The 15575-nt window shown below is 42.7% G+C and overlaps 1 protein-coding gene across 1 annotated transcript in view; it reads right to left on the bottom strand.

Annotated features, from left to right (window-relative positions):
* Positions 1–1585: 1585 nt before the first annotated feature.
* The window catches only part of SFPQ (splicing factor proline and glutamine rich), a 17192-nt gene continuing 3202 nt past the window's right edge, over positions 1586–15575 (bottom strand). The window contains exons 2-13 of the mRNA XM_031063037.1: positions 15150–15338; positions 14754–15055; positions 14549–14644; positions 13513–13529; positions 13104–13289; positions 12745–12829; positions 12336–12453; positions 12069–12117; positions 11867–11988; positions 2896–2940; positions 2525–2599; positions 1586–1667 (exon numbers count right to left, since the gene is read on the bottom strand). Coding sequence (XP_030918897.1) covers positions 2920–2940; positions 11867–11988; positions 12069–12117; positions 12336–12453; positions 12745–12829; positions 13104–13289; positions 13513–13529; positions 14549–14644; positions 14754–15055; positions 15150–15338 — 1185 coding nt within the window. The 3' untranslated portion in view covers positions 1586–1667; positions 2525–2599; positions 2896–2919. The remainder of the gene's footprint in view (positions 1668–2524; positions 2600–2895; positions 2941–11866; positions 11989–12068; positions 12118–12335; positions 12454–12744; positions 12830–13103; positions 13290–13512; positions 13530–14548; positions 14645–14753; positions 15056–15149; positions 15339–15575) is intronic.

The raw sequence follows: 15575 nt of genomic DNA, 5'->3' as shown, positions 1-15575 counted from the left end.
GGCAGCTCGGGATTGGCGAGAGCCGGCCCCAGGGGCGCCGCGGGCGCTGACGTTTGTGTAATTCAAGTGGAAATATTTTTTTAATGCCAATAAATCATGAGTGCCTGAAGTGTTTTCCAGGCAAGAGGAAGCACTGTGGGGCACAGAAAGCACGGCCAGCCTGGACCTGCACCGGCCCCAGCTCGGCCACCAGGTTTCAGGGGCTGCCACAGGCACTGCTTGGACAAGGGCCAGTGGCTGTGACACTATTTTTATTCCTGGCAACACATGATTCTTCAGCTGCTCAACATGATTTGGAGCTGGGGTTGGCACAACACGCATTGACAGCAACAGGCCAGGGCAGGCTCCAGGCTTTCACAGCTTGGAAGGCTCTTTGGTTAGAAAGGAATTAAAAAATAAACATCAAAACCTGAAAAACTGAGTGCAGCAGCTCAGTGGGATCAGGGCAGCACATGCTGCTCCCAGGATACTGTTCAAGTGTATCTGCCCTCAGTCTCTGATCTTTTATTGATTAGAAGCTACTTAATGAACTATTTGGTAGAACAAGGTGTCAGCAGAGGACACCCCAGGTGATGGGAACGGCCAACACCAGCACCAGGGAAAATCGATCCTGTCCCTACAGGACACACACAGGCTGCAGTTTGCTCGTAGCAGGGAGCTGAGGAGATGCAGCTCAGCACATGGAACGCTGGAACACTTCCTCACAGGAAGCAGGCCAGTGCTGCAACAGTGGAAATGAGGACAAGTTACTGGAAAATAACAGAATCTGAAGAAAAAATGCTGCACAAGCTGCAGTAGCTGTGGAGACAAAGACACTGAACCCCAGCCCCTGCAGGGCAGCTATTGAGGAGCCACAAACCTCACTGAAGCCTTTTCAGGATCCACACAATATCACAAAGTCATCAAATCAGAGTGAAACACATCAGATTGCCCTCAACCAGCACCTGATTGCCTGAGAGAAAACAGCAGCAGCTCCTAGTGCAGCACCAAGCCCCCTGCCATGAGCACTCCCAGGCATTCAGACCTCTCTCAAGTGTTTCATACCACTTTGCCACATGAAATTCAATTTATTTTCATGTTTCTAATCTGGCAAAGCAGGTCCCAGCCAAATGTTGACGACACTTCGTGCCACTGCAGGAGAAAACCCTGCTACAATGAGCAGAGCAACCACTGGCGTATTTCAACATATTAAACAACCTGATATTTAAACAAAGGGTTGTATTTAATCAATGACAGCATGAACCACAGTGTTATGTGCACAGTGCAGCTGCCAAAGCACCAAGTGAAGCAATGTGAACCACTGCAATTTGTGCTGCAACAGCTAAACCCAGCACTGCTCTGGCTTCTACAGAACTCTAACTCTTGGCATCTCAGGCTTAATTACTACAGTCATCACCAAGAAAGCGATTTAAAACCAACCAGGCACAGGTAAACGTGGAATTCTGCAATACAAACTATGCAACACACAAAATGGGAGTAAGGAATAAGTGAAATTTCCAGAAATTTGCATTTCTCAGACTCAGCCATACCACTCCACACTGATAGACTGCTTATTCACTGAATACCCTCAGGAATAAAACAGAAGTAATTTATAAAAATATATAAATATTTTATTTTTAAGAGCTGCATGTTCCTGGTTCCTCTTCATTGCACTCAGACTTCTTTTTCTGCAAGTGCAAAGCACACAATTAGGAAGATTGTGAAAGAAAGATAGAAAACAACAGCAGAAACTACATGACATGGAATCACCATTCAGAATCACAGGCCATGTGCCTGCCAAATATTCTCAAGTATTCACATCAGATTTTAGATTAAATGAACACAATTCATGTATTTTCAAGACCAGATATGGCTTTGTGTGTTTTCCTACCCCACAGCAAGGAGCAGCAGTGACAAACCACAGAGGATTCAACAGGAATTCACCCATTGAATCCCACTGGCTTCACACCTTACAGGTCTATTGTTACTCACCTGTGACTCCCGAGTTAAGGTACTCAGCATGTTGCTCCTCAAACAAGATTTTAAATATCTGAAGTTTCCCTTTGTAGTTTAGTGGCAAATTAGAGGGAAAATGTCATTAATTCCAGCTCTGCAAGTTGGTTTATTTCCCTGAACTGCTATTTGCTTCACTCCTATACATGCTGATTTATACACCAGGTTATTTTTTTAACTCATTGTTAAAGTGTTTCAGCAAATAGCTTTTTAACAAGGTTTAGTTGAATTAACATCTGAGAAGCAGCTGCTCTATTCTCCTTTTCCCATGCTGACAATCACCAACTGCAGCCTGAGTGCAGGAATGGTCATTTCTTGTTTGACCACCTGCTGCACACAAAGGACAGAATTTATTTGCTGCTGCAGGGCTGAAAAGCCTCAGACAACGGTTACATTTCGGCTCTACAAAAGCAAGATGCAGAAACTTCATATAAAACTGAGATAAATCACACGTTTCAGGCAGGAATTACACAACCCAGAGGATGATGGGCTACCAAGCCCTCACAGCAGTATAAGGACAACAACTACTTACTTGTCCACCTGTTCCCTTGGTCCCTCCACACACCACTGGGCACCGTGCTGGATGTGCTCATGTTCAACTCCTCAACTGGAAAAACATTCCCAAGTTATTACACCCCCAAGTGATTTTGAAATCTTTTGTACAAACCCACGTCTAGAAAGGTATTTTTAGCTGCTGCTGTCAAGATATCAAGTCCAGGTGGAGTCAGGGTGCTCAAGCCCACAGTGTGACAGCAGGGACTGTGTTCCACCCTACACATTTAATGTATCCATTTGTCCCAACTTCTCAGTATTCCCCAATTTAAAGGTACTCAGTGACTGAACACCAAGTGTCCAAAAAACCTTTATTATTTCATCCATCCAGGACAAAAAAGCAATACTTACTTCCAATGGATGAGCACTGCAGTGTCACTCAGCTTTCATCTTCACCTAAAGGATAACAACTGAAGTTATTAGAGTCATACACAGCAAATTGTGACCATTTCAAAACTAACTTAAAAATAAGGTTTTAACATACATGGACTGATTAGTTATGAGGGGGAATTTATCAATTATTCCAAACTATTACGTGGAAGAATAAGGGGCAGAAATAGGCTAGCCTAAACACTCATCAAGAGCTGAAGGAATATGCAGGCAGTTGCCTGAAGAACTGCACCCTGAGCACAAACCAGAACCCCAGTCTGAGCACACTGAGGTTTGATTGCAGCCAGAGGTATACTATCCCTTATGTGAAGGCTTTAATTTCATCAGCTACTCCAACTCTATGACCCTATTTGACTGCTGTAGCAATGCCCTCTCTTCCCCTTCCTCAGGGACTGCAGTGGTCCTGGCCTCTTGGAGCTCTCGTGTTCTACAGTAGAACAAGTGCTTCAGAAGCCAAAGGCAGACACTAGAGGTTGGCACTGTCACTGCTTTTATCCTCAGCAAGGTTCTTCCCTCCTCAAGGCCTCCCTTTACTATAGCTGAGGGCAGCCTGCAATGGTGAGAGCTGGGGATGTGGTGCAAGGCTCTGCACAGCTCCAGTTGGGAGGCAGATCCCACCATGGGCACAGCATGATCTGACCAGGCAGGGACAACTTCAGGCTTTAGTCTCCAACCCACCACCCACCTGGGTTTCCTCACAGCCCTTGGGAGCAGGAGAGCTATGCACATTTTGTTCTCTCTGCCATAGCAACAAACACCATGCATAAGGGATATTATATCTTTGTGCATCCTTTGAACACTGCAAATTCCCTGCTAGCCACACTCCTCCCAGCCCTCCCCAGTTAGCTCTTCAGTACTGGTGTTCAGAAGCAACATTTATAGAGATGGGGTGTTCACAGACCACTGCGGGATTGCACAGCCAAGTCCTAACGTGTCAATCATTACCTAGCAGCAATGACACAGGTGGGAGAAGGCCAATCCTCCCTTTTTTCCTTTTCCAGGCAGCAGCTATTTAACAGCCCCACTAGCTGGTATGGAGAGTGAAAAAATCTGAAGCTAATTAGCTGATTCCAAAACTTGCTGGTAGTGGAAGAAGCCAAGTGATTCCCCAGAGCAGCATACTTGGATGCATCCTTCCCAACATGCTCAGCCTCATTGAACATAATGGAACAGAACACTGGCCTTCCTGATCATGTCACTGCAGCTGGCAATGATTAACAGAGACATGCAACCCCATTACTGCTCCAGTCCTAAAACTACTCACAGGCCTCAGTGTTTAGCTATGGGGAGAACTGCAAGCAAATCAACACTTTGTATGCTTAATGTTACAATAAAGCCCCATCCACGCTGTGCTGTGCTCTCCTGCCAGCACCAGGCTCTGCTCGGAGGGCCTAGCAGTACGCAGATGTATTCTGACACCACACTTCTGAGCTTCAGGTAAGCTTTTGAGAAAAAGTGTATTTCACACACAGATAAAACCAAGATGAAACACAATGCAAGCACTTGAATGTCATTTCTTGTACCCACTTGTTACAGACTGACTTAGAGCAGACATGACTAAGTTTGCTACCACACCAAGTTTCATTACTGCAGCCAGAGCTGGTTTGAGCCCCATGGTTTCAATCACAAATTGCTTGCTCCAAGAGTGTCAAAAACCTGCTTAGTTCAAGTACGTAGAATGAGGCAGATGTGCCAATAACCCCTCCATGACATTTCTGCAGGTCAAGTATCCAGAGCACAATGGAAAAACTTAAGTCAGATCTAGAGCAATGGTTTAAGATCACTAATTCAGTTTTGCTACCTGACAGCACAGTGGCTGCCAGCAGGTTTGCTACTGGATCCCAATCCCAGGTAAGGATAAGCCATCACAAAATGGATTCAAGTCACAGGTAAAGGTAAACCATCATGAAAAGCCAAACTGACTTTGTGACAAGGTGTCACTGTGTGACCAGCTGGCATGGGCTACACTCACTGTGGTGTAACCAAAGACCTGTTGTCATTAACTCATGGTGCAACTGCTACTTCAAGGGTTCAGTGGAACATGGAAAGGTGGCTACAGCACAGGGCAAGGTTGTTCAGCAGATCCCTGTTCACCAGCAAGAGTCCTGCCTGGAAGGTAACAAAGAAGGGTCCAGAAGTGACAATAATACCAGAAACAAGTATGCAAAGCAGAACTTTGCAGAACAAGGGAAAACACATCACGACACCTGTGAAATAAACTGAGTATCAGACAAGAGCCAGATCATTCGCTGGAACAAGGGACCTTGAAATTCAGGTTCAAGAGCTAATGCAAAAGAGCTGGAGATCAGCATGTCTGGATGTCTAGCAACGTAAGCATGTTAATCCTGGAACACTGTAGTCAGGAGTTTTAGTAATGAAGAGTTTAGAATTACATCCCAAGACTGATGAAAAATGAAATTGTACATTGCACTATCAAGATGACTCTACAAGGCAGAAGTACAGAATCTCATCACTGTCAGTTAAAGCAGAGGAATATATCAGGCTTGTCAATCAAAGTTTAAAATAAAGACTACTGCAATGTCCAATAAGTTCTATGAAACTCACAGGGATATTCAATCAAGCACTCATTTATGTCCTCAAAAATATTCTGGATCAGTCTCAGAACTGCTTGCACCAGTAGCTTGAGGTGACTCTCACATAGCATACACGAGGCAAGAGCAGTGGTTACTAAAACATTCCCACCAAGCCAAGACTCTACACATGGATGAGCTGCAGATGGGCCACTTCAGCACTACAGAAAGTTTAAACGTGTTCTTTTCCAGGCACTGAGAGCACCTTGTCAACTACTCAGCTGAGTTTAAGATCACATTCCCTCTTCCCCACAGTGCTCATTTAAGAATATCTTCGTTACATCGGAACTAAGAAAAATCCACCCAAGCCAAGTTGTAAGTACAGAGGAATCGGGTCTGGAAATGCTCATCTAAGAACCACAGTAAGTTATTTCTTGTCTCTGAACGAGACAAAAGCTTCAAACCGAAAACCACACAGCTTTGATGCAAGCTCAGCATACAGGTATGGAGTGCTGCACTGTAATTCCACAGTCAGAAGTGTGATGTCAGAATACCCACAGTATAAGATTACATAGAAAGTCACCAAGTTATATTATATTGCTTGTTACCTACCTGGACGCAGTCGGCAATGAGAATCTTGGAGCAAGCAGGAATACTACATCCGGGTCCTAATGTCCATTGCCATTTGTGGTACTACGTTCCTCACAGTTATGAACTGCAGAAATGCTGGCTAAGTGCAGTTATGTAGCAGGCCACTAGTTTAAAGTGTAAATTGCAGTCTCAAACTCCAGCAAGAACTTGCTGCCACAGTAAATGGTTGCCAAGGAGAAGCCAAGAATTTGTCTACCACAAAAATACCACAAAATCTCAAAAGCATTTTCAATTTCTCATCAGCTGTATAAATGATTAGTGTATCTACACCAGAAGGTAAGATTATTCTGTATTCATTTCTGAGAAAGTGTGAAGACATATGTGTAACGATACCAGTTTCTACTTGCTGCAGTTTTTAGAGCTCTGAGTGTCAAAATGGGTTCAATTTTAATAAAACAAGCTAAATTGCAACAGCCAATGTCCTCCAAGTCCAGTACAAAAATGTTATGTTATCCAGACCATCCAAAAACAGGTCTGACCAGCAAAGCACTTTTCTGAATGATTTTAGAAGATTCAATTATATAAATCTGAGTTTATGAAAGAAGTCCAAAACCTCACAGGAATAGATCAAAGGAATGTCACTTTCTCGCCTCCCACATTTAGTAACTTTTATCAGATTTTAAAGTTGACATGTTTGCCAGCTTTTAAGACACCATCTTTAAAAGGTCTTGAAAAGAAGTTGGCTAGTTCATCATATGCCTGTTTAGTACATGCAACTCAAAGCAGAACTTGTTTTAGAAATTCTGCTTACGTAGCTACAACAAAGCCAGATTCAAGCAAACTTTCAGATCTTTTGAAAACTGCCAAATCTTTCAAATATATTTACTAATCATGGTTTTGCAGCTCAGCTATTTTAATACCTAGCAACAGTAGCTTACGTACAAAACAGGGGTACCCAAAGAAAAGCTCTGTAAGGTACAAAGACAGCAGCATCCTTCACGCTTCCAAGTTACAGAACTATAAAAGAACATACTTTAGGATATGCACCAGCATCTCTTTTAATAAAGAATGACATGTAATCTGAAAAATAAACTGAAAAAATTAATTTAATGTTCATGTTCAGAATTCCCCACCTCGGACACCTTCACCTTTTGAGGGTGTCCCATGAACACCCTCCAGAAAAGATATTGTTTAAAACCACTTCAATAATGCAAATTGCATCCATACTGCTCATTTGTAAACTACCCAATACAAGTAACTTCCAAATACTTGGTCTGCAGTTTAGGAACTGCCAATGTGGAATTTCCTCCTCAAGAACAATTCATTGTTGTAGCATGTTATCAACCCCCAAACTTTTCTGGGTAAACAGAAAGCATTCACCAAACAAGCTGAATCACTCTTTAGTGAGCTTCGTGTTCCACATCAGTGTTACCTGTATCAGCATTTCCCAACTTGCTATTCTGTCATTTAAGGGGTAACAGCACTTCAAGAGGGATCAGATATCTGTACCCTAAAACCCTGCAATCTGAAACTTAAGGTTTTAACCACAGGGAAAATTTAGCAGAAAATTTAGAATTAGCCAATGCTCAGCATAAGGAATGGAAGGATATTGGGAAGATTAAAGCTATTCACAGAACTCCAGTGGTTGGGGATCATGTGAAGGTACAGCCAAGCTAAGTTTACCTACTTTGTGCCAAGCAGGTTGATGTATCCTGCATTAACACTGAGGTATTTGACACTGGGAAGTCAAGTTCCCAGTTTACCTGGTACATTGTAATAACAAGCAAAGCAACTACCTTACCAATGAGTCCAGAATGCTTTCAAATTCTTCTGGGGCTTAATAAAATGAACAGCAAACTAACGAATTCATCAGATCTTCTACAAAAAGAACCTTAAAGGGAGTTTATTTGCACTGTGTAGTAGTAACTCTTAAAACTCCAGATTCAGATACTACTTTTGAAGCATTATCTTCAAACATCAATAATAAAAAAGCGATAACCATCATGCAAGCAAGCTGATTGCTGTATTTTACATACAGGATTTTAGGATTTGCCCACCAGCTACACAATTTAAGAATAGTTCCTGCAGTCCCCATAATACAAATGATTGTATTCTGAACTAGGCAAATTAGTCCACTGTTAGCATGAGGACATAAGCAAATTAACCTTAATCACTCGAGTAACACTTCTGGTCTTTTTGCCAAGCAATTTCAGGCAGGTGTACAATATGGAGCAAGGCCAGATCCTGTAATCTCAAGACAGCTTAAGAGCATATAAATATCACATTAACAATCCTTTAGTGAGGAAGTCAGCCAATACAAGGCATTCTATGAATTTGTTTTAAAATAACCATTGCTACTCTTCTGCTTAAAGTCTTTGAAAGATTCCAAGCAGTAACTGCCAGGGTGGTAAGCGCTACCATCCCACCACCCATAGCTAAAATATGGAATTCATTACTGCACTGCTTGCAGTGAAGCTTTAAATAATGTATCTTACAGCATTTGTAAGATTTCCATTTGCTTCCTTGTTGCAGCACAAATACTGCTCAAAAAATCTGCACCTACTGCAAAGTTCAGCTACAATTTAACCCAATCTTTGGCTAGAGAGGCACTGTGGGAAGAGATCTCACTCTTCACTTTAGTTCCACACCCTGGTCTAGGTCCGACCTCAGCTCGAGGCTCTCAGGTTACTGTGGCAGGTGTGGTATTTGGCCTCATTTGTTTAACCACGACTGGCAAGAAGAGTTACTACATTTAGTTTTCTATTTATTTTAAGCACAGTAAAAAAGAGGTTGGTACACTTTGGGAATTCAGTGGCACAAAGTACACTGCCATCAAGTTAGGGACGTTATACATCAAAAAAACAGCTAAATTTGATTTTGAAACACTGCATTACATAATTAAATTGTACTCGCCCAAACAGACCACTTACAAATATTAGGTCAGTAAGTTTCTAACATCCATAAAAACGTAGCTTTCTTACTAAAATGCAAGAATTAAGAAGTCGGTGTCTAAACAAGACAGACAAAAACAAACTGGAATGAAACTACAGGTCACATCTAAAATCGGGGCTTTTTGTTTGGGGCTTCATATTCTTCTCTCCCTCTACCATATCCTGCTGGTGTTCCAGGCCCCATTCCTCTAGGACCCTGGCCACCCACGGGCCCCGCACCTCCCTGCCCAAAGCGTTCAGGACGCTATTGGAACAGAATTAACAGTTCATTATAAGTAGTTGATGTCCATGTGTGTTAAGTATATATTTTTAGAAGGTTCCGTAGTCAAGGTTCGTCGATACAATCACCATTGAGCCGATCCACAGGTACCGGGAACATAGAAAGGAAAAAAGGGTAATTTAAAAATTAGTTTATTGTAATACATGCCTTGAGGTATGTTCCCACTTGATGCATTCTCATACATCTGTTACAAAGAACAGATCCTCCCTGCAGTGCTAGAAATGTAAGCATTAGTGCAGATGTGAATTAACAACTTTTCCAAATGAGCTCTAGCAAAATTTTCAACCAAGTTAATGCAAATAGCTTGTGAACTTCTCACCTTTAGTGCAGTAAAAGCTCAGATTACATCACTGTCATTTCCAAATAAGCCTAATGAGAGAATGCAGCTCCAGTTGGCTGAAGCAGGAGCTGACATTCATCAAATGTAACAGAATGCCTACTCACCAGGACTGGCATGTGCTGTCTAGAGACCATGTGCTTTTCAAGATGGGGTTAAGACTACGGTCTGCTGACTAAACTGCAGAGGCCTTTGGCAGTACCAAAACTCATTGTGAGCACTACTGCATTGCAAGAAGAAAAAAAAAATGTGAAAAAAGCTACTGACCAGTGCTTTACCTAACCAACGCAACTGCTCGAGCAAAGACTGGCACTTGTTCAAACCCAACGTACTCCGGAGCTGCTGGTGCTGCATCAGATGCAAAACGTGTTCCAAGCACTCAGTGTTTCCAGTTAGAGCTATGCACAGAGAGTTGTGTGCATCCAGGCAGTATCTCCCTTCCCACCCCACTTTCACCACAAGCTCTTGGAAAATTCACAGCTTCACAGCAATTGAAAAGGTTTCACACCAAGGTGTAACAGCTAAGTTACTCTGCAATAAAGCAGAGACTTCAGGTCTATTTACTAGTACCTCTAGTTGCATGTACTTTGTTCAGTTACTGTATTACTGGGTGTGATCAGCATTCAACCTACAGAAGTTACACACTATGAGGTCAAAGAGAGCTTTAAATTTTCATTTCAACCAAGGTTCCCACTACCGAGTCACAGAACAATGGTAGGTGGTTTGTTACAAAAAGTATCTGCAACTGAAATTGCACACTTCAGAGCTCCTGACTTCTGAAAGTCAGCATCAATCCTTCCAAGAAAGGAGTTTCACAAATATTACTTAGGTTATTTCTGCCTAGTTCATGGCAGCTTCAGCTCATCTCCAGCTCTGTTTAAAGGTATCAGCCCAGGAACTGTGACCGCATTGTGCGGCAGAGATCCCCAACCTAAGAAACTCCAGGCAGTTAATCCACCTCACTGTCACATCTTTTGACCAGATCACATTTCAGGGATTACACAAGTTCAACATGCGCCTGTTACCATGGTTTTCAGGAGAAAATTGTACATAGTATCCACCACACACTGCCTAACTGCTCACAGGAAGCTCAGGAACTGCTCATGTATCAGTAGGTTATTGAGGTACCTTAAGGCCAACAGCACTGTCTACTGAATCAGTGATGCTCTGGGAAGTTACCATTCCAAAGATATATTCCCCAAAAAGATAAAACAGAAGGTATCTGACAAGCTACTATGGTAGCTCAGCTCATTAAGCCAGAGGCCTAAACCCACCCAAAAATCAATTAGTTCAGCTTGTGCTGCAGGTGTACACCCCTTCGGGAGGGTGAAAACACAATGGTATCGCCACCTAAGCCAACAAATTCCCATCCTGCCCATTAAACACTTCTGTCATCTGCATCCGAGGTGCTTCAGTGCAGGAACACCAAACAGGCTCCAAGCCCAGCCACACATGTAGTGTGCCAGAAATTAGTAGAGTTTGGAAACATACCTCGGAACAGGAGATATGCTGTAGTTTTAACAGGCTCTACCTTTGTGCCATGCCCAACACAGGAAAACAGACCAGGTTATCATTCCTTTGGGAGACAGGAACCACAAATGGCTACAGTCCAGGATAGCTGGAACATGCCTGAAGCTAAAAACCAGCACTTCTGCTCTTCTACAGCAACATCAGCACAGACTAAGGGATATGCTGTTTACCATTGATAATTTAAGTTTATCTGCTGCTGGAACAGACCTGAGCGCAGATTTTGGACTGAACAGCACATCGAGACCAACATGCATCCAGCCTACCTAGGCTTGGAAGGGCCAAAACAGTGTTACACATTGGGAAGAAGAACAAAAAAATCTCTCTTGTCCATCAATACAGAACATGAAATTACTGAAAAACTACCACATTAAGTATTTTGATGAAATTTGTCAGATTCTCTAGAATTTATAAAAAATCCTTCCAAGCCTAACAGTGACGCAGAATTTCCAAAGTCCAATAAAGTCAGTTAATTGCAAATATGCTTAAGAGCACATTTGAATCCACTTAAAAACAATTTCTGAGTGTGTAAGCTACCATAAAGGTTATCAACTACTCTAGTGCTACACACTGCCACGTTGTCCTGTGTTAAACACCTGACAAGAGAGTCAGCAGTTAACAGTGACATTTCCACAACCATCCGAACACTGGAGAACTCATTCCCAACCACAACAACTCCCTTGTGCTAAGCTAAAGCCACCACAGGATACGTTACCATGTCACTTCCCATCATAGAACCACTCATGGCTGCTTGGCCAACTCCTGGATTAGCTTCATAACCTATGCCGCCACCACCTCCCAGAGGTGGAAATTTCTGGGCTGCTGAAGCATAAGGATCTAAGAGAGAGAAATATATAATCATATTTTGGCAATTTCTAAGTTAGCCACACAAAGTAATTACTTAAAAGGTTCTTTACCTCCCATGTTCATTGTGGCAGCACCACCCATTCTCATGTCTCGCTCCCTCTGCATAGAAGAAACAACTTTTAACTTGGATAATCAACCACCAAATTCCAAACTTTTCAGGAGACAAAGCACATGTACAGCCAACTACTGCCACTGCCCATACATAAACACAGTGCAATCACCAACCCAAAGGAAGCAAACCACAGTCATCTTGAAAATACATCTACAAAATTCCTGAGTATGGTAACGTGATCCAAACCCACCACCATGTCACTTACTGGATCCATGTAACCCATTCTACTATAATTCTCTTCCCTCTGTCTTCTCATCTGCTCTTCCATCTCCCGCTGACGGATCATCATCTCCTCCTCCCGCCGGCGGCGCTCCTCCTCCTGCCTGGTCACCACAAAGCAGATGTTAAATCCCAGCAGTGGAGCACACTGACCACACACTAACATCAACTGCTCCAGCAATATAAAGGCACTGAAAGATTACATTTCTGAACAAAAACATACTCTATGATGCCAAAATATTTAAGGAGAAACTTACACAGGAGTTCAATTTCGCAAACACAAACTGAAGCAGCAATGGTGTTTCTTGAAAAATAAAAACTTTCATATGTAAGTAATTGAAAAAAGAAAAAGGTAAATCTAATTTTTAATAAAATCCCATGAAAGCCAAACTAACCTCAGCTGAATTTCCTTGCGTTTCTGCATTTCCTGATTATGAAGTTCTTCCATACGCCTCAGCTCCTCCTGGCGCCTCATGAGGTCTGCAGGAATGAAGCCCGTGAGCAGCTTTTCCACACAATGTCCCATTTTAACTACATCTGAATTACATCTGCACTGTGGCAGAGAAGTACATGCCAGTGTCACTGTTCTTACCAAAACACCACTGAAATTTCAAAAAACTACCAGTTCCTCTTTAACTCCATAATTCTCAAGTTCATAGTCAGAAGCATGAATTTCCTCACTAAACCATTAAAAAGTGATATACTTAAGCCAGCATTTAAAGCAAAAAGACAGAAAAAATGCAGATCCCGTTACCTTGACGCAGGAGGTTTGCCTGATGCTCATGATAAGCATCTTCCATCTCACTTTCAAGTTTGTCCTTGGCATCTTTCATGTTTTTTGCCACTTGCTCTCTCTGCTGCTTTTCCATTTCATCTAAAGATTTCCACCTTTGAGAATACTCAAATTCAAAACAAAAGAAGATACTTAGAGTGGGCAATCCTGGAAACTCAAGGTCAATACAAGATCACGACCAAAATAACTGAATTATCATGGAACATCAAGGACACAACAAGAACACCTGACAACCACAGGAGAGAGAAGTGGCTCTGATGGAAGTGCTGCATCTTACACACTTAGACAACAGCAATGAACACAAATATTTATCACAGCACATGTGGAGACTCCTGCACTATCACATCCAAGCAAATCTTCAGAGTGCTACTGCTTGTTTGCCTCCTTCTTAATTGTCTTTAGACATTTCACTGCCGACAATTGCAGGTGGAAAATCTTCAAAAAAGACAGGCCTTTGCCCAAGCAGGCACAATCAAGGTGGAGTTTTCCAGTGCCAAAGCACTCTGTGTCAAAGGCAAATAACAGCCTTCACTTTCAGGTAAATAGTTATAAAAGTGCCTGAGGGCCAACAGGCTGTTTTGTCATATAAATAAACTCCAATTTAAAATTCAGTAATTTATGGAACAAAACTACCAAGTTCAAAAGCCTTCCATGCATTACCAGTATGAATTATTTCAATGCTAGGAACACTGTATTAATCCACATTGTTCTCAAAGCTGCCTCTAAACCACTTACAATTTTTGATCAAAGCAAGGAATTTTGAGCTCTTTCTAAGCCAAGCAAGATTGACTGGATCTCCCCCCCTGCACTCCCTTTTGAGATCTGGGAAAATATAAAATTCCTACAACAGGTTTAATACAGAGATTCTAACACAAAACTGCTGTTTCAGTAAAGATTTGACTCTTGAATACTTCTCTAGACTCTTTGTTCCTTTAAGCCAGTAGTCAGCTCGTAAGGCAAATCCACATGCAACAAATTTATACAAATCAGGGAATGAGTTAAAGTTTTACTTTTTTTTCTCATTTCAAACCATGAATGTAAAATTTTAAGTTCCCCATGGGATCATCAACCCGAGACATGCCTTAAGGGAGATGACAGCTTTTAACAATAGCATGAAACAGTTCAAGTCTGATTTTTCAAGTTTCTACATATACCAAAACCATGTGCCAAGCTGCTATTACTTTGTACTACAACGTAGAAAACTGCTTGTGTAACACTTAGTGAATACACTAAACAAATCATTGTTACTTTAAACTATGAACAAACAAAAAAATCCCCCAAGAACTGGCAACACAACCAAAAATCTAAAGCCCGTTTCTGAAAAATTTTCCACATTCCTCAGTGCCAGGGACAATACTACTTAAAACATCACTAATACTCTCTTTATATCAAAAGATAGTGCCTACTTTTGATACATCGGATTCTTCTGAGCAAGCTTTTCTGGAAGACCATCTTCATCATCCAGTTGTTCCAATGGTTCCACAATAACTGGCCTGGGAGTGCTGAACAGAAAATACTCGTTTTACTCCTCTAAAAGCCCTTATTCTGAAAAACTAGACTCCTACAATCTTTATTCAGCTTAAAACTAAAACATCCTGACAAAGTACTTACGTTGTCAACAAAAACACCCCCTCAGTACACCGTTCAAACGCTTTCCTTGCAGCTGGCTTTGATGCAAACTCAACAATGCCTTTTCCTGTTGATCTACCTCGATCATCTACAATCACAACAGCTCTCTCCACCGGACCGAACTGGGAAAAAGCCTCCTCGAGCAACTCGTTGGACACGTAGGGTGAGAGGTTCCGCACCGACAGGGCAGCGGCGTGGGTGGCAAAGCGAACGCGGAGCTGCCGGCCCCTCATGGGGGTATCGTCCAACTCTGCCTTTGCGATTTCTGCAAGAGCTCTAGATTCCTGGGGGAAGTGCAAAACCCAGCCTTAGAAAACTAAGTTGTACATCACCACACCGCGAGAACGAAACGGATGAACACATAACATGAATGCCTACCAATTTAATGAATCCAAAGCCTTTCCCCTTGTTGATAAAAACCTCTCCCGGCTCCCCGTATTTGGCAAACAGTCTTTTAAAGTCTTCATCTGTGATATCAGCAGGCAAATTCCCAACAAACAACCGGCAGCGCTGTGTGTACGTCTTCTCCCCGGGTCGCCTCAGCAGAGAGAGGTTCGCTTTAAACCCCTACAAAGAATCAGACCAGTTCGAGCTACCACTGAGTGCTACACACAGAATTACGCGGAGCCCTGAGGACCCCCGGAGAAACCAAACCGCAACCCCGGGACCGCCCGGGCACTACGAGGGGATCCAAACCGCAGCCCCGTGGCGCCGCGAAGAGACCCAAACCGCAGCGCCGGCACCGGCGGGGGCACCGCGAGGGAACCCAAACCGCAGCCCCGGGCAAGGCGACGGAACGCAAAC

This window comes from Geospiza fortis, unplaced genomic scaffold (assembly GCF_000277835.1).
Source record: "Geospiza fortis unplaced genomic scaffold, GeoFor_1.0 scaffold289, whole genome shotgun sequence".
Taxonomy (NCBI): domain Eukaryota; kingdom Metazoa; phylum Chordata; class Aves; order Passeriformes; family Thraupidae; genus Geospiza; species Geospiza fortis.
Note: the sequence above shows the minus strand (reverse complement) of the source record. Positions and strands in the feature narration are given on the sequence as shown.